At 39.5% G+C, this 27,122-nt stretch overlaps 2 protein-coding genes across 9 annotated transcripts in view; one reads left to right on the top strand and one right to left on the bottom strand.

Annotated features, from left to right (window-relative positions):
• The window catches only part of HADHA (hydroxyacyl-CoA dehydrogenase trifunctional multienzyme complex subunit alpha), a 47,513-nt gene extending 35,351 nt beyond the window's left edge, over positions 1-12,162 (bottom strand). Inside the window, exons 1-4 of one of the 2 annotated variants that reach the window (XM_026520294.3) lie at positions 11,949-12,162; positions 3,321-3,362; positions 3,159-3,229; positions 667-800 (exon numbers count right to left, since the gene is read on the bottom strand). In XM_026520294.3, the coding sequence (XP_026376079.2) occupies positions 667-800; positions 3,159-3,229; positions 3,321-3,362; positions 11,949-12,162 (461 nt within the window). Of the gene's footprint in view, positions 1-666; positions 801-3,158; positions 3,230-3,320; positions 3,363-11,891; positions 11,911-11,948 lie in introns of those variants that run through there. The other variant, XM_048222775.1, reaches the window with a different exon arrangement.
• Positions 12,163-12,303: 141 nt separating this feature from the next.
• HADHB (hydroxyacyl-CoA dehydrogenase trifunctional multienzyme complex subunit beta) overlaps positions 12,304-27,122 on the top strand; it is a 35,140-nt gene continuing 20,321 nt past the window's right edge. For all 7 annotated transcript variants that reach the window (XM_057309138.1, XM_057309137.1, XM_057309136.1 and 4 more), the window contains exons 1-4: positions 12,304-12,408; positions 18,761-18,835; positions 18,946-18,990; positions 26,484-26,583. In XM_057309138.1, the coding sequence (XP_057165121.1) occupies positions 18,769-18,835; positions 18,946-18,990; positions 26,484-26,583 (212 nt within the window). In that variant the 5' untranslated portion in view covers positions 12,304-12,408; positions 18,761-18,768. The remainder of the gene's footprint in view (positions 12,409-18,760; positions 18,836-18,945; positions 18,991-26,483; positions 26,584-27,122) is intronic.

Below are 27,122 nucleotides of genomic sequence, written 5' to 3'. Positions count from 1 at the left end.
TGGATCCAGTGAATTCCTCTGAACTGTTCTGTAGTATTTTATCATATGAAAGTTCCACAGTCTCATCCATTTTCCCAATGACTGACATTTAATTGCTTGAAATTCTTCATTATTTTAAGCTACATAGGGCTGAACATCTTTATATATGTGTCCTTAAAAACAAAGGGTGGGATTTCTTTAGCATATCTATAGCTAGGCGAGATATCGCTGAATCGTATGATACACGCATTTTCAATTTTTTTAAAGGCTGCCAAAATGTTTTCCAAGGTTGCTGTAGCAATGGGCATTCCTACTAGTGATATATTAACCTTCTTATTTCCTCAAGTCCTTGCTAACATGGTATTTTCAAACTTTTAAATATTTGCTAGTCTGTTGGGTTAAAAAAAAAAAAACGGCACCTCATTGTTAGTTTAATTTTATAGTATTTTTTATTCTACTGAAATATTCTTAGAACTGCTTTCGACTTCTTTAAGGAAAGGTTAGTCTTATGTGGTTTAAGCAACAAGCCCCTCTTCTTTCAACTTTATTACACTTGTGAAAATAACTTAAAAAAAGAAAACTTTCAGAGAATTTACTTCTACCTTCTTTTAAAAGAAGGAATGATTAGGCCTAAGAAACATACTATGAACCAAGATGAAAGGTGACTTCAAATTTTTGAATACTTACTTGATGTCAGCACCTGCAATAAAGCAGCCTGGCTTCGATGAGATAAGGACAGCACTTCTGATTTGATCACTAGCCCAGATTTCATTCATTACTTCCATGAACTCTGACTGCAGTTCTTTATTTAGCGTATTTACCTGCCAAAGGGAAATACGTATAAACCTAAGGCTTTAAATCTGAAGTATGAGATATGCAAATCACCATGAAATGCTATTTGGATTGCTGGAAATTTGTTTATCCAACAGAAATATACTGTTAGAAGCGAGAAAGAGGGGGAGGAAGAAAAACCCCCTAAACCCAGATTTCTCTTCAGCTTTAGAGAACTGTAAGAACCCTCCCTTTAAAAATAGGTCTAGGTCTACTCATTTTTTTGGAGAAATGTCTGTTCATGTCTTCTGCCCATTTCTTGACATTAATGGACATTAAGAAGGGCATGTGATGTAATGAGCACTGGGTATTATAAAAGACTTATGAATCACTGAACTCTACCTCTGAAACTAATAATATAAGTAATTGAATTTAAATTAAAAAAAAAAAGGAACCACTGACACACACAAAAAAGATACTAATCTCTTCATGAGGGCTCCACCCTCATGACCACATCTAAACCTAATTAACTCCCGAAATCTCACCTCCAAATACCATCACATTAGGGCGCAGAGCTTCAACATAGGAATTTTAAGGGGACGACTTCCACCTATAACATTATTTATATAGGAGAAATGTTGTTTTTCAAAGAAACTGCATTATCTATAGCATACCCTTCTCTGTTATCTTTTTTTTTGGTTCTTTGGAATTATGTTAACTCTCTGCGAAGTGCAGATAACTGAAAGCAATTAAAAAATATTGTCTATAGGCATGCAAACCAATTGTCCCAAAAGATACAATCAGATCCATGTGGAAAAACCAGTTTGTCTCCATTTGCACATTCATTTCAATATTCCTGACTGTCTGTACTGTGGATTCTTCTTTGAACTGGCTATAACATCTCATCAGTGTTTTCAATAATGATTCAAAATCTTTAATACACACAAACACACACACACACACACACACACACACAAATCAATCTACTCAAAGGAGGAACTCAGGGTCATATTCCTAAGAGTCTGAATCATATGTGGGCTACAAATAAATCTATTTCGTTTGTTGGTATGGAAAAATTTGTGTAACATTAAGAAAAAAAGGAATCAAAATTAGACATATAGTATGATCTTATTTTGTAAATATTTGTTGAAACGGGATTAAATGTTAAAAGTGGGGGCACCTGGGTGGCTCAGCTGGTTGGGTGTCTGCCTCTGGCTCAGGTCATGGTCCCAGGGTCCTGGGATAGAGCCTCACGTCGGGCTCTCTGCTCAGCAGGGAGCCTGCTTCTCTCTCTCCCTCTGTCTACCACTCTGCCTACTTGTGTGTGCTCTCTCTAATAAATAAATAAAATCTTAAAAAAAAAAAAGTTAAAAGTGTTTGCCTTTGGGTTTGTAGTACAAATGACTTGTTATTTTCTTCTGCATAGCTTTCAAACTTTCCACTATAAGCACGTGTTGATTTTGTGTTCAGAAAAAATACTCAGCTTAGAAAATTCTGAAAACATATCTTAAGTTTGAATCATTGGTCAGTGGGTACCAAAATTCATCCTAGTGAGGCGAACTGGTTCTTATTTTCCTCAATTTGTGATAGTTGCTAATTGCTTCCATCTATATCCTCCTAGTCCATCTAGGACTCTAGTAACAAGATTTCTGAAATATGAAAACCTGACACTAATTTTATTTTTATTTATTTGTTTTTTTTAAGTAGGCTCCATGCCCAGTGTGGAGTCCAATGTGCGGCTTGACCTCACAACCATGAGATCCAGACCTGAGCTGAGATCAAGTCAGACACTTAACTGAGCCATCCAGGTGCCCCAACACCGATTTTAGATGAGGGAAAAGCAAAAGGTCCTGCAATAAAGGTCTTCTTGGCAAAGACTGGATGAATGCCGCATGCTTTGTTGAAGATGCCAAAAGCAAATGAGGCTCCACTTGGAACAGAACTTGACTTCCAACATGTGAACTACACTGAGTCATTCATTAAAGTTCCTCAGGAAGCTTAACAACCACATTTAACCCAGCCAATTTTCTATCAGTAATGACTATTTCAGGCAGGTAATGAAGAAAGCATGTGTAACAAGCTGGTAGTTAGGTGAGTTTTGACTTTTATAAAACAAAGCTTGCACTTTGGTTCTTATCTAGTAAGTCACCTCAGGATCCTACACAATAATAGAAGGCTAATTTCATTAATCCTTGATGTTAACCTGAGACCTAAGGTCAACTAGAAGGAATTCTTAAACAAAGACCACTGCTCCAGAAAACTGCATTCCCTGAGCAATTTGTTAAACTATCAAAACTACAAATTCATATAAGATTACTGCCAGATTGGTGGATTTCTTTCCCTCCCATTCAGCACTGGATTTATGAATGTATTACCAGAAACAGACCGCAGCAAGTTAAATTAGGTACCTTTGAATTGGGTGAGTTAATTCGAACAACAGCCACATCCCCTTTGACTCCATAGTTAATATGGGTTCTGGCTAAAAAGAGAAACATAATTTATTTGTAAACATTTATTGCTAAACAAATCTAAAAAGCAGTGTAAGCATGTCAACAAGAAATTAAACTTACTTCGCAAAGCAGAGGTCCCTGAAAAGCTGCGGCAAATATAACCTACAAGAAAAAGGTATTCAAAATAATTTACTTTATAAAACATAACTGCTGTAGTGTTTGCTAAATATAACATAACTGGAATTTATAACAACAACAAAAAACCCAAAATGAGAATAATGTATTCTAGACCATTATTGTGACTACTACCATCTTTTTCATTTTAATGATCAGCTTATAAGATTATTTAAATAGTAAATGTTGTAAGTGGAAAAATTGCCCCCTCAAAGATGTCCAGGTCTCCAGAAACTGTGAATATGTTAGGTTATATGGCTAAGGGAATTAAGGTTGCCAGTTAGCTGACCGAGAGAGAGAGAGAGAGAGAGAGAGAAAGCCTGGATTATCCAGGTGGGCCCAATGTAATCATGAAGAAGAGAGAGTCAAGGACGACCAGAGAGATGGCAGCATAAGGACTCAGCCCCACTTTGCTGGCTTTGAAAAAGTCAAGGAAAGCAGGCAGCCTTGAAACCTAGAAAAGGCAAGGAAATGAATTCTCCCTCAGAGCACCCAGAATGAACAAAGCCCTGTCAACACTTTTGCTTTTAGCCCAGTGAGACTCATTTCTGACATCCATAACTGTCAGATAATAAATCTGTATTGTTTCAGACACTAAATTTGTGGAAATCTGAACACACTAGGAAGTAAGTAATCTACAAAGTGATCCATGTCAGTCCCAAATGTATTACAAAAGTATCTCAACCATGTTCTCTAGCCACAACCTCTTGTATTTTTATGGAGAGATGGACTTTCCAGTGTTATCAAAAGTAAAATCATTTATAATGGAGTATTACTCAGCCATAAAGAATGAAATCTTGCCATTTGCAACCTCATGGATGGAGCTACAGTATTATGCTAAGCGAATAAGTCAGAGGAAGGCAAATACCATATTATTTCACTCATATGTGGAATATAAGAAGTAAAACAAAGAGAAAAAAAAGAGAAGCAAACCAAGAAACAGACTCTTAACTATAGAGAACAAACTGATGGTTACCAGAAGGGAGTTGGGGAGGGATGAATTAAACAGGTGATGGGGATTTAGGAGCGCACTTGTGATGAGCACCGGGTGTTGTATGAAGTGCTGGATCACTATACTGTACACCTGAAACTAATATTACACTGTATGTGAACTACCTGAAATTCAAATAAAAACTTTAAAAAAGGTGAAATCAACAGGCACAAGCGGCCATTTATGGAAAAGCCCAGTCACACTATGCTATTTTAAGAATTTCTCACTGAACAGGTCTCTACTGCATTTCACCAAGAATACTCCTACCCTGGGGATGACAAAGACCAGCTACACTTCTCCTTCCTAATCACTTTACTACTTGAGGCTCTCCTGCATAATGATGAGATGATATTTTGAGCACAAGCCATCACAAGAGAAGTTCCAACAGAGAGTCTTTCAATCTGGACTATGGATAGAAGGTAGGGAACACTGGGAAATTCCTAGGCAAAAATTCAAAGTTTGTTTTGGGCATTACTCTACCTCCTTTCTACCATTAAAGGGTCACATTTGCCTTGCTCTAATCCAAACATCTGGCTCTAGGTAGTAACCAAGCTATTCTGGAGGCCAGCACAGGGTCCACATCCCTTAGTTACAACTTCCAAACTTCTTTAAAAACACCCTGCTCTTTCTTCCTTTGTCTTTCATATTCATGATTCACTTCAAACCATATCTCCTACGTATCTTTCTTTCTTTTTACAATTTTTTAAAAAGTAGGCTCCATGCCCAACATGGGGCTTGAACGCATGACCCTGAGATCAAGAGTTGCATGCTCTACTACTGAGCCAGCCAGGCGCCCCTCCTACACACCTCTTTAATTCTTTACTCCTCCCTACCCACATCTTCCAAACCTTCCAATATCTTAGAAAAAAAGTTTTCTCTTTAGCACTAAAAATAAAAACAAATCATCCCCTAATAATTAGTGAATGTAATAGCAGTACACATGAATACCTGTACCCAGGAATTAGTGCTTTAATAATATCCAGTGGTTTCTTTATCTCCTCTACTTGTACTAGCTTTCCCTCAGTATTTGTTATTTTATTCCTTTTTAAATAAATTATGTGCATGTACCTCTATCAATTCATATACTAAATATCAGCAAATTTCTTTCTTTTTATTCTTTTATTTTCCATCATGATAAGTGTACTCTTTAATCCCCATCACTTTTTCACCCATCCCTCCCTCCCACTTCCCCTTTGGTAACCATCAGTTTGTTCTCTATAGTTAAGAGTCTGCTTCTTGGTTTGTCTTTTTTTCCCTTTGCTCGTTTGTCCTATTTCTTAAATTCCACATATGAGTGAGTTCATACGGCATTTGTTGTTCTCTGACTGACTTATTTTGCTTAGCATTATACGCTCAAGCTCCATCCATGGTGTTGCAAGTGACAAGATTTCATTCTTTATGGTTGAATAATATTCCACCATTATTTCATTCTTAATTATTCATATTAAATTTTTTTATATCTAATTTTCATTGAAATATACTGCATTTGGACTACATTGGGGCTGTATATGGTCTTGGAATCCACAACATAATTTAAAAGAGTGGAGTGCCTGCCTAATTTAGGAGCGCTACTAAAAGAAAAAAAAAAAGGTTAAAATCCCTAGCAACCTCTCAGCAGCTAAACCTTTCCACCAGCCTGTGACCACTTGTCTCTCTTTCTGTCTAGTCTCTCATTCTCCAGAGCCCCTACCTTCATCTAGCTCAGAATTGAGGGATATTGAACAAGAGTCTTAGACTGCCTTAGCATGCAGTGATAATCAAAAATAATGGACAATAAAATTAAACCATGTTGGCCATTTTACGTCATGGTAGTATTCTAAATGCAATTTTAAACACCAATTCTATCAAAAATACTCTCTACAGGATTTAGAAACAAACCTTAGAACCATACCCATGGTTCTATATGATGATCTATATCTGACCAGGAGGCATGGACCCTTCTGCATTGGGGAACTATTACAGGTGGCCAAAGCAGGACCCAAAAGACTATCCAACATATCCAGCTGGACTGGGATTCCCAAAGCAGTATTGAAAGTGATTCCAGAATGAAGTCAAGCATTAAAATAAGTGAGGGAGGCTCAAATACACTCATAAATGTCTGGGCGACATACAACCTAGGACCACAGAAACAGAATTTAAGGGGGCTGGGCCTCAGAGACTTTTTTTTTTTAGGTGCAATAAGGTGTTTTTATTTAAAGCATGGGAAGAAAGAGCTGCACTGGGGTCATGAGGAGTGACCCACTATACACTTTCAAGTTGGGAGGGGTTAGGGAGAGTGCAAGCCTCCCAAGTATTTCGGAAACAAGGTTTCCAGGATCCTGAGGGGACTAGCTATTAGTAGGAAAGGTCATTTATTACTGTTTAGTAGAAACTCAGTCATGAGACCCTTTATATATATATATATATATATATATATATATATATATATATATATATATATATATATGGCACTCCACTCTTTTAAATTATGTTGTGGATTCCAAGACCATATACAGCCCCAATGTAGTCCAAATGCAGTATATTTCAATGAAAATTAGATATAAAAAAATTTAATATGAATAATTAAGAATGAAATAATGGTGGAATATTATTCAACCATAAAGAATGAAATCTTGTCACTTGCAACACCATGGATGGAGCTTGAGCGTATAATGCTAAGCAAAATAAGTCAGTCAGAGAAAGACAAATACCATATGAACTCACATATATATATATATGTATATATATATATATATATCGGTGGGTCATATGCTTGGCGGACGATTGCTAGCTAACATGTATCTTGGGGAGTAGAGCTAAAGAAGTTTCCAAAGGAATTTTTATATGTTAAAGTAGACTTACAGGATCCTGGGGGTGGGGGGGTCAGGCTAGGATTGTCTTCTGCCCTTAGCAAAGTATTAACAATGAGGCAGTTGAGTCCCTAGAGGAATGTCACTTTGCCTGTTTCAAGGACTAGGTAGTAAGGAAATTCAATAATTTCTCTTCTGCCTTTGTTTCCCACATCATTCCCCCCTGAACAATTTTACCCTTAAATCTTTAAGGTTGCTGAGGGTAGAAGGTCTCATTTTCTGTAACTTCTTCTTGCTGAACAGGGGCATAGAGATGTCCCTACCTATGGGTCACATTGGTCAGTCAGGGCTTATACAGATATAGGAGTTACAAAAGGCAGAGGCAGTTGAACCCAAGGGAGACTGCATGTGTGGATCTTCCCACGTGGAAGAGTCCCTATTTTTTAAAAAGGAAACTGAAGCAGACAGCAAACAAGTGTGCCACGTGGGAGCCACTGATTTGGAGAACCTATTGATGGCGCAGCGCATTTGGAGAGGGACCATCGGCAGTAGCCAAGGCTCTTGCTTCTTCCTTCTTTCCCTCTATCCTGCAGTTTTATTTATTTGAGAGAGAGAAAGCATGCACAGGGGGTGGGGGGTGGGCAGAGAGAGAGGGAGAGAAATAATCTCAAGTAGATTCCCCATTGAGCACTGAGCCTGACACAGGGTTGGATCTCATGACCCTGAGCCAAAAATCAAGAGTCAGATGCTAAACCAACTGAGCCATCCAGGTGCCCCTATTTCTTTTAAGTTTTACTTATTTAAGTACTCTTTAGACCCAATGTGGGGCTGGAACTTACAACCCTGAGATCAAGAGTCTCATGCTCTTTGAGCCAGCCAGAAGCCCCTATCCTACAGTTCTTTATGGGAGGGGAAGAGAAGGCACAGAAAACAGCAGCTTTACACTGGTTTGAAAGGCAAGCAACATATTAAAAGAAAACTGTGTAGATGACACAAGCACCAGGGTGAGTTGATCTGTGGTTCTGTCTGCATTTTCTTCTTTAAGCTCTCCAAACAGCCCTCTGAGTGCAAAGACAAAGGACCTGAGAGTCAAAAGACTTAGGTTCAACCACCACATTTATCATTTACTAGCTATATAACCATGAACAAGTCTCTTAGTGCATTTCAGTGTTCATATAAAGACAGAAATAAAAGTGATGTAATGATTATAAAAGTATCTGTCACAGTGTTACACACAAGTAAATTAAGATAGAAGTTAGCCATTTCCTCAATCCCCATGCCTCTACCTCTCTAACATATACATCCCTTCTCTGCTTTACCATCATTTAAAATATGAATCATCTGTATTTATCACTCTTCTTTATCTTTGTATCCAACCTTTTCTACAAGGCCTTATCATGTGATTCCATCTACAATGATCTTTCCCTTCCCTTCAAAATCCCTTTTGATTTTTATAATTTACTATTTTGTTCTCTAATCACTGCATCTCTAGCAGGTGTTTCCCCCAACTAAAGCGTAAGCTCTTCCAGTATCATCTTGCAGTCCTTCATTCAACAATAACAACAAATCGTTGTGGCCTACCATGTGCTGTGCACTGTTTCAGGCACTCAGAGTGAACAAAAAGACAAAATCCCTATCTCTGTGTAGCTTACATTCTACGGCAGCAGGGGATGATATATATATCATAGGAAGAATCAGTTCCTACTCAGTAGAGATACATGAAGAGGTGAAAATAGGCCTGGCATAAAAAGGCATTTGCCTGTAAAGTGGAAATTCCAGTGGGAGGGGAAGCAGGGAATAAGCAATTCTAGCTAGAACAGGGTAAAGTGGATGACAGTGGGGATGGACTGACTGGGAATGCAGGGTGGGAGGGATGGGGTGGAAAGACAGCCAAAAAACCAAGAAACATAAATATGTAAAAAAGTATGTTAAGAGGTAAGTGCTAAGCAAAAAAGAAAACAGAGCAGGTACGAGAGCTCGGGCACGGGTTGTACTTTTAAAGGCCAACTATTTGGACAGCAGGTTGGTGTTTGTTAGGTTATGGTTCAAACCATTTTAAACTCTTACCACTAATCTACCTTTGCTGCACAAACACACACATCCATATTCACACACACAAAACTTCCTCTAAACCAACAGAGACAAAAAAGAGAAAATCAGTAGCTGTACAGACATATCTTGAAATGAATTGAAACCACAAATAATCAAGTTGGTAGGCACAAGGTAGCTTTGCTTTTGAAATCTAGCCTTACCCATTATGTAATCTGGACAGTTTAGTTGGGAGCAGCTAGGTGAACTTTGGCCTAGATCAACTGTGCCAGCAAAAAAAGAAACCTTTGTCCTACTTCTTAATCATTTTGGTAATTTGACTCAAGAAGATACCTACAAGACCTAAAACTATAGCAGCCGAGAGAGCTGGATTATGCTGACACAAATTTCAAATATGAGAATGTTACTTTGGTTGTAACAAAGAGCAACTTTTCTCAATATTCAACTCTGGGGGAAGAGACAGGATTAAGGAAGTGAGTCAAATTCAAATACACGTCACTTACTACAGTATTTGCCTCTAATTCATTTCCTGTGAAATTATTTTACCACTTACATAATTAGAAATTTAGATTTAGGAGTGGGAATTAAACAAGATATCTTGGTTAAGTTGTGACTGTCATTTCACAGTCATATTCAGAATTACAGCATTATGTGGGGGAGGAATGGGTTTGAACTTTGAAGATGACAAATCAGTTTCAAGAGAATTTACCCATCCATCAGTAAACGTCATAATCTCATTAAACTTTGGCCCTGGCACAGACTTTCTGGGTGAAAGACCAATATATTGAATCTAAATGGCAATCCAGGCATACAGGTAATTTTGAATTCACTTTCTAGACATGTTTTCAAAATTCATAAACTGTTATTCAAAGGGGCAATAACTATAAGCCATATATTCTTATTGGTGAAAACAATGCAATATATATACATTTACATGTGTATATATATTTCTGTACAAAAAATAAGGAAAAGCTAAGCTTGTTAATACACATAGAAAATGTAAAAATTATTTAAACAAATTCTCAGATCCATAGAATCAGTTCTTCAGGGCAGGAAAGAGTTAAAAGCAGCATGTACTGAGCATTTAGTCCATGAAAAATTGCTTTAAACTTAGGATAACTCCTTTGAAGTTCACAAAGGTATCATTCCCCATTTTGCAAACAAGAAAAGTGAAGAAATTAATTGTCCAAGGTCACCAGAGAGTAAAAGACTGAGCCAAATTCAAGCCCCAAAGTCAGACTCCAAATTTAATGCTTTGAATTGCTCTTTCATGCGATTTCTCGTGTCTAAGAAAATCCAAAGTCTCATTCATTTTACAGATGAGGAAAATAAAGCTCAGTTAGACTAAGGTATTTGTTCAAAGTTACACAGCTAGTTTAGTGACCAGAAACCCACATGACCTGACTACCAGCTCAGTGTTACACCAGCTGCTAATCCGTAAGAAGTACCTTAAAACCAATACATAGGCAAGTTCAAATATACACACCTGATCTTCATAAAGCCTTAAACCATAAATGTGGAAAACATAAACCAAATTTAAGGTAAAATGACCAAATGCTAACAGTGAGAGAATGGGTGACTTTTTTCTTAACCCTTACCCAGTCTTTACATTTCAATTTTTTTGTAATATTATGATTGGTATACACACACACACACACACACACACACACACACACACACAAAGCAGTCCTGTGGAAACTAAAAATATTGGTTGAGATTCAGAAAAAGTCTGAATCCAAAATTAATCCCTTACAGCGACTCCAGCTACCAGCTACCGTGGTTCAGGAGAAAGACATATTACAAATTAAAAGTCTAATTAGCAGCCAGTATTAAGTGTAACAGGCAATAAAAAGTTACATTTCACCTTACAGATTTGAGATCGGAGGAAAATGCTCGATTTTCCATCATCACCCACTTTAACCCTTTCACTGCCAGTTTGAAGAGAAAAAGATAACACAACTAATGCAAACCTAACCGGGTATCGTCAGAAACAAAATTAGATTAGTTTTTAAAATTATTTAACATTTTATCCCTTAAGGTACAGGTTATTTGCTTATCTTTTTCCCCATCATCCTGCCCCCAGTGTCCACAGATAGGACAAGCACTATTTGTGTATTTAACAAAATATCCTTCTAGCAATTTGCAGAACCTCCCCTTGAAATGTAACATACTATACATTCACACTGGGATTACCGGAACTGTAACAGTCGAGCTCCTTATTGAAATGTGGTAATAGGTATAAAAACGGTTTTTGGGGAAAGGAGCTGGGAGTAGCAGTAATTCGCAAGGCTGGTTAATTCCACCTAAGAAGGTTTTAAGACCGCTCCTGTTACGAGTAAGGTGCTGTGGAGCCACAAAGATGTGACAGACTGGATTGTCCCCTGGACTAGTAGGGACACGTACGAGGTCATCATAGAATATAAAATATGAGGGGCGTGACGCCAGAAGTGCGACGGGTAGACTTGCGTAAAGTGCTAGACAGGACTCAGAAACGTTAGGAGCTACAGAGCCTGAAATCGCTGCAGGACTCGGGGGCAGTGAGACAGGAAGTATCAGTCTGCGCAAGGACACAGGACACAGGACACAGGAGACTGGGTCCAAGGGGGGCATCCTTTCCCCCGTTCAGGGCTGTGTTCCCGGCGGGGCGGGGAGACGACAGCGAAAAGGGAGACGCGGCTCCGGGGCTACCTCAGGCTCTCCAAGAGTTCTGCCCGGGGCTGCGGGGCGCTTCCAGCCAGGCCTCACCTGGGCAGCGGAGCATCCTGGAGGCAGTGGCGCGGCTGAGACTGCCGATCGCCCGGGAGGCCACCATCTTGAGTTGAAGAGGACGAAAGTGGAAAGCGCTCAGATGGGGGCTGCCGTGCGGAGGACTTTTCTGCCTCAGCCTGGCCCCAGCTAGGTGTCCGATGTACTGCCTGACTAAAACTCCTGCGCCGAGTTGCCTCTGGCTCCTTGCCATGCTGTTCCCTTCCGTCTAACGGGGCCGAGGGGCCGCTTTCTCCATAAGATGGAAGGAGGTCCATAGAGGAGGAGGCGAAGTGCCCGGTTTTTGAGACAGGCGGCCGGTGGGCAGCCTGCGGAGTTCGGGGGCGGGAGTGAAGGGGGGGTCCTTTGGGGCAGGACCCGCCCCTTGGTCACGTCTAGTCCCGGCCCTGACTCCGATCTTTCCGTGTCCGCAGCGGGAGTTCAAGAGGACAGAGCTAAGGTGAGATGGAGCGTGAGCTTGGCTTTCCGCCTGGCCTTTCCCCACAACGACAGCCGCAGTTCCTTTTCCATCTTCTGCGCCAGTGCCCGCGGCCGCCTCCCTTCCCCGCGGGGAATGGAGTTCCAGGGAGCAGAAGGAGGCCCCATCGGACGGGGTCTCCAGGACCAATGCGATTGGGGCAGTAACTTGGAGTAGCCTTATGTGTGTAGGTCTGAGCAGAGGTGTCTTTTAATTTATCACCTCAGGTTAACGAACTGTTTGCTCGTGTGTGTGTCGGCATAAAACGCTGGGCTACATTGCAGTGTTTTTGTTTCACCTGTTTTGCTTGTAGCCAGGTTAGAGGCTATCAACGTTTAGAACGGGGAGTTGAGATTACCCCTTCCCTGCTACTGGGCTGGGACTCGTCACGTGACTCTTTCGGGCCTGGAGTGTGGAAGAAGTTGAGGTAGTTCTCCATCCTATGGGGGACTTAATGTTCCAGAGGATTTTCTAACCTAGAAGGGATCTGCTAATCATCTGGTGATTCATCCCTTTCACTTTATAGGTGAAGCCCACGAATCAGCGTGAGTGGGTTTATCTGTGGTCACAGGTGGTGGAAATAGGAATAGAGCTTACGTCTCTTCTAGTCACGAACTCTGCATTGCATAATAGCTGGTTTTGTATTGAAAGATGGGTTCGAGTCCTTGAATAATGCGGTTGATTCCAAACGAAATAACGTTAATTAGCAAAAAGGATTCTTGATCTCTAGAGGCCCTCCCAACTCATAAGATTTTTCAGTTATAAAGCTTGCCTTCTGCTCTCATAATGCTCTCATGCATATAATTCCATTTAGTGCTTACTATTTAGATAAGGGGTAGTAAATTTTTTTAAGGGCCAGATAGTTTCGGTTTTGCAAATCTCATATGTTCTTTGTTTTGTTTTCTACAACTCTTTAAAAGTGTAAAAACTTTTGTTAGCTGAAGGCCACCCTCTTTTGGCTCACTCTTTTGTTCCTCGCACTCTCAACGAAATCAGAAGCTCCATCAGGGCAGAAATGTTAGGCTTCTTATTGTAGCATGTTACATAGAGGGGAACTAGGTACATTTATACCACTACCCAGTAATATTAATAGCAAACATGTATGACCCTTGCTATGTATCAGGCATTGTACTAAGTGCTTTGTGTGTATTAATTTAATTATTTCTCACAGCAACCCTACAAGATAGGTATTGGGATTATCTACATTTTACAGATGAATTATCTACATCTTACTTTAAGACAGAAAGAATTTAATCATAAAACTAGGGTGGAGCCAGGATTTGGATTTAGACAGTCTGGTTTTAGACTCTGTGCCCTTCCATTATATTGTGTCTTAATGATAGTGTTAACAGTGAGCTCTTAAGCCACTCCATTTTGCTTTTTTTTTTTTTTTAAGATTGTATTTATTTATGAGAGAGAGAGTGAGCATGAGCTGGGGTGGGGGCAGAGGGAGATGGAGAAGCAGTCTCCTGGGTGAGCAGGTAGCCGGATGTGGAGCTTGATGCCAGGATCCTGAGTCATGACCTGAGCCTAAAGCAGACGCTTAACTGAACCAACCAGGCACCCCTCATTTTGCTTTCATTACTTGCCTAGCACCTTCCTTTCCCTTACTGCCAAGTGCCTGAACTTCATGCGTCTTTCTGTAGTTCCACAGCTTACTCCAGCCTACTCTGCTTGAGTTTCCATGCTTCCTAAATCCTTGAGTCAAAAAGGTCTATTTCCTAAAGCTTATAGCAAATGACAATAAAGGTCAGCCCTCCCATAGGATAGTTTGCTTAGTCTCTCTTTCTTTTGAAACGTATTTTTAATTAATTATTGAATTAATATTATTTTTCAGAAACTACAGAGAAGAAAATAAATACACCTATAATTCCACCACCCAGAGATAACTACTATTAACATTTTGCTTAAAAAAAAAAACAACAGAAACATTTTGCTATGTATTTTTCTGGACGTTTTTTATGCATTTGTATACATTTATATATTTATATATTAATATGTAGATTTTAAATGAAACTAGAATTACACTGTACCTAAAAAATAAAATGCTCATTGTAACAATTTTTTTGAGAAGATAGAAGAATATAAAATGAAAGCTCCTCTTTATTCCTTCCATACATAGACTCTTAGCTTTATGGACTTTGTTTTTCCTTCTGTCATAAAAATGGTGTCTTACTATACATATTATTCTGCAGTTTGCTTTTTCACTTAATGTATGTTGCGGACATCTTTCTATGTTAGTATGTACATGTATATCGTGTTTTTCATTTTTCTTTCCAAACTGCTGCACAGTGTTCCATGGTATGTTTGTACTGTGATTTATTTAACCATTTCCTACTGGGGTGCATTTAGATGAGTTCCAGTGTACAGTGAACAGTTTGAATATTTCTATAGGCCAGAGATCTATGTATGCTAGACATATATCTCGAGTATTTCTATCGGTTAAAGACCAATTAGAGGAATTACTGGGCTCAGAATTTCACAATTTAAATTTTATTAGGTAACTAACAATTGCCTTCCAAAACCTTAGCAGTTTACACTTTTATCAACTGTATATGGAAGTGCCTAAATCCGTTCTTACTAGAAGTATGTGTTAACCATGTTGTTAATTTTTGCCAATTTTACAACCCCATAGGGATACCTTGTTTTAATTAAAAAAAAGTTTTTATTGTTAGGTTGAACATTTAAAATTTTGTTTATTTGACACATATGTCTGTGAATTGCTCATTTGCTTTTCCTCTTTTAGTCATGTATCACTAAGGAGCCTTTTAGTTGCAAATAACAAAATTCAACTCAAATTGTCTTGTTCAAGGGGATTTATTGTCTACCAACTGGAAAGCACAAAGGGAGGATGGGTTTCGGGTATGATTCAGTTAGGGCCCTAGTTTCCTTTTCGGAAATTCTCAGCTCTGTCCTCCTTTGGGATCGATCAGCTGTATGCTTAGACTAGCTTTTTCCATGTGTGCAAACTGTGGTAGTTGTGCCAAGCCTCAGAAGGAAAGATTTATGTTCCAGAATTCCAGGCAGAATACTGACTGGAATGTCAGACTGACCTAATTATTATCCCTAAATCAATCAATACCATGCACCGTTGTTTTAGGCCTCGGTTACCTGAACCAATGACCTTGGCAAAGAGAATGAAATTATTCTGATTGGTTTAAAGCCTGGAGTTGGGCTGGATTCAATCACATGTAAACTACATATAGCAATTGCATAATGGAGTCAAATGGATATTTGGGTGAAAACCACAGATTCCATTATAGATTGTTTCTCTTTTTGCTATAATTTGTAATAGTTCTTTATGGGTTATGGATATTAACCCTTTGTTACACGTTTTACAAATATTTTCTCTGAATCTGTTGTTTGCCTTTTAACTTTATTTTAGTATCTTTTGCTGTGTAGATATTTTACGTGTTTATCTAATTAGAGCCATTATTTACTCTTTTCCTTTATGACCTCTGGGTTTTGTGCCATATGTTGGAAACCTTTCCCTGTATAGGACTATAAAAATATTCTCCGATACCCTTTTCTAGTGCTTTTATAGTTTTATATATATATATATAATATATATATAATCATATATATATATATGATTAATCACATCTGGAATTGATTTGTACGTGTATGAGTTATGGACCTAAGGTTTTTTCCAGATGATTAGCCATTTCCCCAACAAATTCGGTGAATAATTCTTTTCCCCACTTATTTGAAATATTATCTTTTTTTTGAGAGGGAGAGAATCTTTTTTTTTTTTTTAAGATTTATTTATTTTAGAGAGAGAGGGACAGCAGAAGGGGCAGAGAGAGTGTGTCCCAAGCAGACTCCATGCTGAGTGTGGAGCCCATTGGGAGTCTTTTGAATATCCCCAGGCTGGTGAGCCTAGAGTTTGGATTCCTTCAACTCTTCTCAAACCACATATTTGGGAAAATGTGATTTTCTTTTTTTTTTAAGGTCCTAGGGCATCCTCTTTTTAGTCTATAAAGACCCAAGAGAAGTTAAACAAGACTTTTATATTATCTACTTTTTTTCAAAGATTCGGTTCATTTATTTGGGAGAGAGTAAGAGGGAGAAGCAGACTCCCTGCTCAACAGAGAGCCAATGTGGGGCTTGAGCCCATGACCCTGAGATCATGACCTGAGCTGAAGGCAGATGCCCAACCGACTGAGCCACCCAGGCGCCCCTATACTATCTATCTTTTTAAGGCTTTTATATTAACTGTTGTATTTGTGTACGAATTACCCCAAAATTTAGCAGACCAAAACAATAAAAATTTATCTCATACAGCTTCTGGGGTTGACTTAGTTGGGTTCTGACTTAATTTCTCATGAGGTCAGTCAGAATGTTGGCCAGGGCAGTCATCATCTGAGACCTTGCCTGTGCTTGAGGATCCACTTCCAAGTTCAGGTGACTGTTGGCAGGAGGTGGCAGTCCTCACCATGTGAATCACTTCATAGGGCTGTTAGAGATGTGCCAGCTGGCTTCCCCTAGAGTGAGTGAGTGATTGAAGAGAAAGAATAAGAGCAAAGCTCCGGTGTTCCTTATAGCTTAATCTCAGAAGTGACATACCATCACTTCTGACATATTTTGTTTACACAGACCAACTGTGGTACAGTGTTGGGGGCGACTATACAAGGGTATGAATACCAAAAGGTGGAGATTATTGGGGGCCATCTTGGGGACTGGCTACCACAGCCTTCATAGGCAAATTTCACCAGCTTATTCTTACCTTTTTTTTTTTAAGTTAAAACATATTTCAAAATTAAGAAATTATAAAAGATGGACAATGACAAGTCTTCCTTACACCCTATCCTCTAGTTAATCAGTTTTCTTCCTTTTTAACGTCTTATTTCTACTTTCAGGGGTATTTGATATAGATACCAGGAAATATATATATTATTTTTCCTCTTTTTGACATGAACAGTAGTAGCTATACACTATTTTACACCTTGCTTTTTTCACTTAATACAGGTTAACATGGTTCCATATTGGTACATAACCATTTCCTTATCTTTCATAGCTGCATAGTATTTCTTTGGGTGGTTAGTGTGGTTTTCGTAACCAATTCCCTATTATTTATTCTTCTGATATTTTGCTGTTACAAACTGTGGTGACATGCATGATGTCCCATGTGCATCAGTAACATCCTGGAACTGGAAGTAGAATTGCTGGATCAAAAATTTGATGCAGTTATAGTTTTGACAGTTAATTGCCAAGTTGCCCTCCATAGGGATTTCTCCAGCTTGGCCTCTCAGCAGCTGTATGTTTGTGCATATTAGCACACAGTACATCAGACCTTCCAGTCTTTGCCAATATCACAGGTCAAATACTGTATCTCTCTGTGTGGTTTCGATTGCATTTCTTTTAGGAATGAGATTGAACTTCTTTTCATATATCTAAGAGCCGTTCGGTATTTCCATTTCTATGAACAGTGTGTTCATGTCCTTGGCCCATTTTTTTCCTTACTGATTTGTAAGAATTCATTTTTTAAGAATTTAGGGGAGCGGCTAATATATTTTAAATATTTTTTTAATATGTAGGGTTTTAATATTTTTAAAATTCTTTTGAAATAATAGGAAGCTAATTAAAAAGTAGCAAGTGGGGGGGGCCTGGGTGGCTCAGTCATTTAAGCAGCCAACTCTTGGTTTCAGCTCAGGTCATGATTTTGGGATCTGAGATTGAGCCCCCCCATCAGGCTCTATGCTCAGTGTGGAGTCTGCTTCAGATTCATTCTCCCACTCCCTCTCCTTCTAGCTCGCACTCTCTTAAATAAAGAAAATTCTTAAAAAGTAGCAAGTGCAATACACAAACTTTTTTTTTTCTTACAGCATTTGGAAGTAAGTTGCTAGCAACTACACCACCCCTGAATACTTTAGTGTACATTCACCCACATATGAACGTGCACAAGGCACTAATCACAATACAGCCTTCAAAGTCAGCAAATTAACGTTGGTGGCTTCATGGTCATGTCCAGCAACCTCTCTACTCCTTTGGCCCTAGAGAAGGACATACGCTCTGGAGCTAGACTGACTGGCTTCAGATCCCAGCTCTGCCTTTTATTAGCTGTGGATCTTTGGACAGGTCACTCAATCCCTGTATGCTTCAGTTTTCTAATCTCTTACATAAGAGTATAGTAATGCTTAAAATTGTCATTTGCACACTATGGAAGCCATGTCAGTGTAGCTATAAGACTATTATTAGAGGAAGGATAGTTAGTTGATAATACGTTAAATTTAAAGTACTTTATAGTTAACCATGGATAAGATTATCCGAGATCATAGACTATAAGCCACAAATTGTTCAAATAACCCAGGATATATTTTTGTTCTCTTTTCAGATTTCAGAATGACTTCCATCTTGACTTACACATTTAAAAATCTTCCCAATACATCAAAATGGGCCCTCCAATTTTGTAAGTTTAATTTCTTCTTTCTTTTTTTAGAATGAGATTTAGATTTATAAGCATCTTACACAGGCATTGAATTGTACTGCTTTTTGTAAACAATTTATTTTATCTTCCAGCTGTAAGACCTCTGAGCTGTTCCTCCCAGCTACGAGCTGCCCCAGGTACAGTAATTTATAAAATAAACATTTCTGGTTTAAATGTTAGATTCTAGATCTGTGAATTCTGAATAAAAACCAAGACTAATTTGCACATTCTCCCTTTTTTATAAGTAACGGGAACATCACTATTGCCTTCAAATTAAAACAATATAGAGCTAACCGGTGACGATGTTGCATGGTGTGGGGTTGACAGGAGGCTGCTGCTGGAATCCTGGCAGTTCTGTGAACCTTGCTGGCCAGTTTATTCAGCTGTCAGTCCTGGAGATGATTACCATACAGACATTTTTGAGGCAAAGTCAAATTTTTAGATTTGCACCTTGTGATAGGCTTCTCTAATAATGAACATATATAAGAAAGACCCATTCCTGAAATGTGGGTGACTGGAGAACTAGTAAATAAAAGAATGTTGTTGGGAGCGCCTGGGTGGCTCAGTCAGTTAAGTGTCTGCCTTCGGCTCAGGTCACGATCCTGGGGTCCTGGGATCAATCCCCATATCAGCCTCTCTTGTCAGCGGGGAGTCTGCTTCTCCTTCCCCCTCTGCCGTACCGCCTGCTTGTGCTCGCTTGCTCTCTCTCCCTCTGCTTCTCTCAAATAAATAAGATCTTTAGAAAAAATAAGAGAATGTTATTTAGTCAATATGAAATGAAAAAGTGGGGAAATGTGTTGATTTTATACGGTCTTATAGACTTGGTAAACCCAGCATAGGTAACCTATACCCATTGTAGGTATGTATCTTCACTGGTCAGAGCTAAAAACACTCTGACGTGTTCATACCATTATTCTCTTTGCCCAGGTCCTCCAGTGTGACCTCTGACTTATGATTTTGGTTTTATTATGTTATTTCTACTTGGATAATAGTTTGATAGAAAAGCACTTCACCGGAATTCAGAAGACCTCTTCTTTTTTCCCGTTCTGTCTCTTTCTGGGCACTGTAGCCTTGAACTGGTCACTTTACTTCCCTGTGTTCTAATTTCTTTGTCCAAAAAAGAATAATTCTAGGCTTGTTGTCCTCAAGTTATGAAGATATCTCAAAGCACTTTGAAAACTAAACCCAATAGGAGTGTAAGATGATATTTTTATATTTTACATATAGTATATTGTTAGAGGTCTATTACCTAATCCCACGTAGTGAAGTTTCCTGTTGTTATGTAACAATTATATTGCTTCTGGCCTCTAAATTCTAGCTAGGATATGGATTTTTCTTAGCTTCATGAAGAATAATTCCTTTTTGTCTCATTTACCTTTTCCCTAATTCAGATGTTTGCCCTCATGCTTTTGCTTGCACACAAATGGACCTGATTCTTGACAACTGGGAAAAGGTCAAACTGAATACCAACAGAGGGAGAACGTTCATCTGGCATTTAGAGCATTTTTCTTTATACTATTCTTTAATTGTTCTTGTGTTTCTGTCTCCTCAGCTATACTGTAAGCCCTTGTGAGACTGGAGCCTTTTTATATCCCTGGTAGTCTAACAGTGATTTGTGTTAGCACTGCTAGAGATTGTATACGAGAAAGCACATGATAAGACAAAGGAATGTGACCAACTACTTTGTGGGGAGGGAGCAGGCTTATGCTGAACAGGTTTTAGGTTGCAGTAATTTTATAACATATTCCTCTTGAAGCTCATGTGAATGTCCCTGCTTGACAGAACTCTTAGGATGAAGGACTTAGAATAGAGGGATAGCAGAATTTCTTTTTTTTTTTTTTAATCTTTTTTTTTAAAAGATTTTATTTATGTATTCGACAGAGATAGAGACAGTCAACGAGAGAGGGAACACAAGCAGGGGGAGTGGGAGAGGAAGAAGCAGGCTCATAGCGGAGGAGCCTGATGTGGGGCTCGATCCCACAACGCCAGGATCGCGCCCTGAGCCGAAGGCAGACGCTTAACCGCTGTGCCACCCAGGCGCCCCGATAGCAGAATTTCTTGATGTGATTTTCAGTATTTAGGTGGACTTAAGTGTCTGATGGAAATTTTGACTGATTCCATGGTTATATATCTATTTGTTATGTATCTTTGTCTTTATAAACACACACACACACACACACACACACACACACATATACACCCCTCCCACTGGGATAATAAATGACACATATTTTATCTGCTTTGACTTTAATTGTATGTGTAAAATATAGAATGTATATCAGCCATAGAATTCTAGGTTTTGCTGTTGGGAGGAGGTCATCTAGTCCAGCAAATAATGAAGTTTTGGTAGGGCAGGGACTAGAACCCAGATATTTTAACTCCCAACTCAGATAGTTGTAAGACATTGGTATTGTGTGCCCATATACTATGGAATACATAAAAAAGAGCCTTTGAGAAAATTCTGATGTGGGTAGCAGCCAGTGTGCACAAGAAACAGAATGAGAGTCCTTTGGGTGACTGTTCACTACATAATGAATAATGAATAATGAATATTATTTTTAAATGTGGCTTGCAGCATTAATTACTTTATAATATGCTAAATTGTTTAGAATAGCCAGTTTTTGCCCCAGAGGTTGCCACAGAAGTTCAGAGGCAGGAACTACAGGTAACCGTAGTTACCAGGGAAGGCTTTACTAGGAGGTGGAATGTGAACTAGGCCTTGCAGGGTAAGTAAGAATTAGATGGACAGAAGAGGCCACTCAGATGGGAGGGTAGATGAATAAAGGCAGGGACGTCGAAATGAGCAAATGAGTAGTGTGAGGGACTGGGGGCTTGCTCATCTTACTACATGTTGAGGAGGGGGAAATTCTTTGGGATGGTTAAGGTGGAACCTAGTAGAGGAGGGAATTCATTAGAAGAGTCAGGAATTTGTATTTTATCTGTCAGTACATAAAAGGGACATGAGGTCAGTGCAATGACATGATGGCATGTCATCTGACTTCCCCTTATTGCTTTATTCTCTCCAAGGTCAGTCATGAGTAATCTGCAAATCTTTTAATTCAGTGGCCTCTTTCCAGTCCTCATTCTCCTCGAGGATTGAAACATTTGACCATCTTGTGCTCCTTGATACTCTCCTGCTTTTGCTGTCATGCACTGTTCTCTTCTGACTCTCCTGCTGCCTCTCAAGTTTACCTTCTGTCGCACATCTTCTCTCTGCCCTCTGACTGTAGGGCGGTCACAAAGCCACGTGTCTTTAATTGTGAGTAATGGACCCGCTCAAGTGAAGGGTAGGAGGGCTGGAGTGTACTACAGCTGGGGAGGTGTTAGGAACCAGGCAGCCCTAGAGGCCGGCTACTTTGTCTTTCTCATGGCCAGATAGTATGTCGCTTTCCTGACTTTGCTACTTCTCTCTTTATATCCTTCACTCTTCGTGCTGGCTTCTTTGCTCACTGAAGCTTTTTGCTGCTGCATAACTGGCTTACAAGTGACCTCAGTTTACCAGTACCCTGGTTTTTCTTCATGGCTTCCTTTTAGCTTCAACTAATTAGTGTTTTTCTTTATGCTTCTTTGTGTAGATTCTTAAGAGAGAGAGTCTGACTGGCATTGCTTATCGCTTTCGGTAGATGACACGGGTTACCGGCTGGCCACTCCATGGATTGACTCTTGGTGGTCCAGTACGCACCTGGAATCTAATTAGCTTTGGCTGTGGGCTTAGGGACATGGTGTCTGTGGCTGCCCCTTGGCAGGGACTCTAAGCAGAGCAGCTCCCTTTAGAGGGTGTAATGGGTGAGCAGGCACTATAAAATCTGTCTCTGTTTTTCTCCTCCTTCTAAACTGCAAATATCTTTTGGCTGTCCTGTCTGTACGTCACTTCTCTTTAGAGCTTTACCTGTCAAATGGACATATCCACCTGGGTATCTCTCCATCACTTCAAAGTTAGCATGTTTAAAAGTGAAGTCCTCTTTCTTCCCAAACTAGTACTGACTCTGTACAGAATGGTTAGGTTTTCTTAATCTCGAAAGCTTCCTTTATAATCCTGTTTTCCTTTCTTTCCATTTCTTTTTTTTTTTTTTAAAAGATTTTATTTATTTATTCGACAGAGATAGAGACAGCCAGCGAGAGAGGGAACACAGGCAGGGCGAGTGGGAGAGGAAGAAGCAGGCTCATAGCGGAGGAGCCCGATGTGGGGCTTGATCCCACAACACCGGGGTCACGCCCTGAGCCGAAGGCAGATGCTTAACCGCTGTGCCACCCAGGCGCCCCCTTTCTTTCCATTTCTGATTGGTCACCAGGATACCGCATCTTCCTTTATAAAATCCCTTGTATTGGGCCATTTCTTTGCATTCACACTGATGCTGCCTTTATCCTGGCTTTTAGCCCACATGCTTGGGTTTGCCACAGTCCGCTTGCTTATACTCCTGTGCCTTTATGTCCTTCACCAGAACATCTCCATTACAGCTGCCGGGGAAATCTATGTACCCCATTTTATCGTGACTCCTACCTTTGACTATTATTTTCTTCAAGTTGATCAGGGATATTTATCATAAATAGTTCTTTATGATATTAGTAGGTGTGGTAAGGTCAGAAAAATATACCTAACATGTAAGCGTATGGATGTATATGAATTAAAAGAAAAAAAGTTTGAAAGTATATACACCAAATTAACAGTATCTAACCCAAACAAAATAATATGGCAGGGGAGGACATCAAGAGAGAACTTTAGGGGCGCCTGGGTGGCACAGCGGTTAAGCATCTGCCTTTGGCTCAGGGCGTGATCCCGGCGTTCTGGGATCGAGCCCCACATCGGGCTCCTCCGCTATGAGCCTGCTTCTTCCTCTCCCGCTTCCCCTGCTTGTGTTCCTTCTCTCGCTGGCTGTCTCTATCTCTGTCGAATAAATAAATAAAATCTTTAAAAAAAAAAAAAAAAGAGAACTTTAGTTTTTACTCTCCATATTTTAGTTTAGTTTTTGTTTTTTGTTGTTGTTGTTTTTCTGCCACAAGCATATATTCATGTTTTCCTTTTTTAATTAAAAAATTAGAGAAAGGTTCTTTTTTATTGAAGTATAATTAACACACAGTGTTACTGGTTTCAGGTGTACAATGTAATGGCTCAGCAGTTCTGTACATGACTGAGTGCTCATCAAGATAAGTGTACGCTTGATCCCCTTCACCTGTTCCACCACCTCTCCCCCCACCTACCTCCCCTCTGGCAACCACTAGTTTGTTCTCTTAATTAAGAGTCTGGGGTTTTTTTCTCTCTTTTTTTTCTTTGTTCATTTGTTTTGTTTCTTGAATTCTACATATGAGTGAAATCACGTGGTATTTGTCATTCTCTGACTTCTTTCACTTAGCATTATACCCTCTAGGCTCATCCATGTTGCAGATGCCAAGAACTCATTCTTTTTTTTTTTAATACTCCATTGTGTGTATACACACATCTTCTCCATTCATTTATGGGTAGGCACTTGGGTTGCTTCCATACCTTGGCTATTGTAAATACTGCTGCAATAAACATAGGAGTGCGTATTATCCGTTTGAATTAGTGTTTTCATATTCTTTGGGTAAATACCCAGTAGTGGAATTACTAGATTGTTATGGTATTTTCTATTTTTAATTTTTTGAGGAACCTCCATACTGTCTTCCACAGTAGCTGCACCAATTTGGATTTCCCCCAACAGTGAATAAAGGCTCCTTTTTCTCCACATCCTCATTAATACTTGTTATTTCTTATCTTTTTTATTTTAGCCATTCTGACAGGTATAAGGTGAAATCTCATTGTCGTTTTGATTTGCATTTGCCTGTTGATTAGTGGTGTTAATGCATCTTTTCATGTGTCTGTTGGCCATTTGTATGTCTTTGGAAAAAATACCTGTTCATGTTCTCTGCGCATTTGTAATCAGATTATTGGGGGTTTTTTGGTGTTGAGTTGTGTAAGTTCTTTATATATTTTGCCTTTTTTTTTTTCTTGAGAGAGCATGCAAGTAGGGGGAAGGGGGCAGAGGGGGAGAGAGAATCTAAAGCTGATTCCGAACTGAATGGGAGGAGCCTGATATGGGGTGCAGTGTCACGACCCCAAGATCATTAACTGAGCTGAAACCAAGAGTCAGCTGCTTAACCGACTGGGCCACCCAGGCCCCCCTGCCTTGTCGTTTTGTTGATGGTTTCCTTTGCTGCGTAAAAGCTTTTTGTTTTGTCCCATTAGTTTATTTTTGCTTTTGTTTCCCTTGCCTCGGGAGACATCTAGAAAGATTACTGGTATAGCTGATGTCAGAGAAATTATTGCCTGTGCTCTCTTCTAGGAGCTTTATAGTTTCAGGCTCATATTTAGGTCTTTAACCAATTTTGAGTTTATTTTGGTGTATGCTGGAAGAAAGTGATCCAGTTTCATTCTTTTACATGTAACTGTCCAATTTCCAGCACCATTTGTTTAAGAGACTGTTTTTCCCCGTTGTATATTCTTGCCTCTTTTGTCATAGATTAATTGACCATATAAGCGTGGGTTTAATTCTGGGCTCTCTATTCTGTTCCATTGACCTGAGTCTGTTTTTGTGCCAGTCCTATACTGGCACAAAGGTTGCTCTTTTCATGTTAGAAAGTAGACAGGGGCGCCTGGGTGGCACAGTCGTTAAGCGTCTGCATTCGGCTCAGGGCGTGATCCCGGCGTTCTGGGATCGAGCCCCACATCAGGCTCCTCCGTTAGGAGCCTGCTTCTTCCTCTCCCACTCCCCCTGCTGTGTTCCCTCTCTCGCTGGCTGTCTCTCTGTCAAATAAATAAATAATCTTTAAAAAAAAAAAAAAAAGAAAGTAGACAAATTGAGTCAAACAGAATTAGGAAGCATTCTAGGTTTTTGCAGAATGGCAGTAGACACCAACCAGATGGCTTTTGTTTCTGTATGAAAACACAAGAATACTAAGCTATGTGAAGAGTTAAGTATCAACTATTGGAATTTTTTCTTCTTTTTAAGATTTTATTTTTTAAAGATTTTATTTATCTATTAGAGTGCATGCATGTGAGAGAGAGAGAGCACGAGCGAGCATGCACACACGCACAAGCAGGGAGAGCAGCAGACAGAGAGGGAGAAGCAGGCTCCCCACTGAGCAGGGAGCCTGACGTGGGGCTTGATCCCAGAGCCCTGGGATCATGACCTGAGCTGAAGGCAGGTGCTTAACTAACTGAGCCACCCAGGTACCCCAGATTTTTATTTTTTTTCTACACCCAACACGGGGCTCGAACTTACAACCCAGAGATCAAGATTCACATGCTCTACTGACCAAGCCAGGCAGGTGCCCTTTGACTTCTAATATTAAGGACAGACATGTGTCATGTTGGTTGTTTTCAATATGATAGATTGTCAAACATTTGGTAAAAAGAGACGGTTTTCTTAATGGTATGAATACCCTCATCATTAGGTATAATCTCTGTATTTACCTTAAATTTATTGTTTGGAAACTTGTAAATGCTAGTCCCTTTCGTAGCATTTTTTTTTTTAATTGAAGAGGTTTGGTAAATGGCAAATGCAGCTTGGCGTTGAATGAGGTAATTCTGCTTAGAATGTTTGACTTTAAAAATGTAAAAAGTCATCTGATTTCGTATATTTGAATTAACAGTTTTTTGAACTTTATCTTAAAGCCGCCCAGACCAAATCAAAGAAAACCTTAGCGAAACCCAACATGCGGAATATCGTGGTGGTGGACGGCGTTCGCATTCCGTTTTTGCAGTCAGGCACTTCGTAAGTATGAAATGATTGTGCTCTTCTTTTTTTCTATTTTTCCCCCAGCTTTATTCAGGTATGATTGGCAAATAAAAATTGTATGTAATAGGTTGTACAACATGATTTTTAAATTTTTATAACCGTGATGATTTAATATACGTATACATTGTGAAATAATTACTGCAGTCGCATTAATTAACACATCCATCACCCCACATACTTTATTTACTTCTTCTTTTGAGATACTTTGAAAAGTGGTCTTTGTAATGGCTCAATCGTTAAGCGTCTGCCTTCGGGTCAGGTTGTGATCTCAGGGTCCTGGGATCAAGCCCCCCATCGGGCTCCCTCCTTGGTGGAGCGTCTGCTTCTCCCTCTCTCTCTGACCGTCCTCCCTACTTGTGCCCGCGGGCTCGTGCTCTCTCTCTCTCTCTCCCTGTGTCTCAAAAAAAAAAAAAAAAAGTGGTCTTTGTAAATGTAACCCAGTAGGTAATACTATTGTTAGTGGACCAATGAATGGATAGCATTTTTATAAAATCAATACAGGGTAAGTCAAGCCA

Source organism: Ursus arctos, unplaced genomic scaffold (genome assembly GCF_023065955.2).
Source record: "Ursus arctos isolate Adak ecotype North America unplaced genomic scaffold, UrsArc2.0 scaffold_8, whole genome shotgun sequence".
Classification (NCBI taxonomy): domain Eukaryota; kingdom Metazoa; phylum Chordata; class Mammalia; order Carnivora; family Ursidae; genus Ursus; species Ursus arctos.
This window is presented reverse-complemented; position numbering and strand designations above follow the sequence as displayed.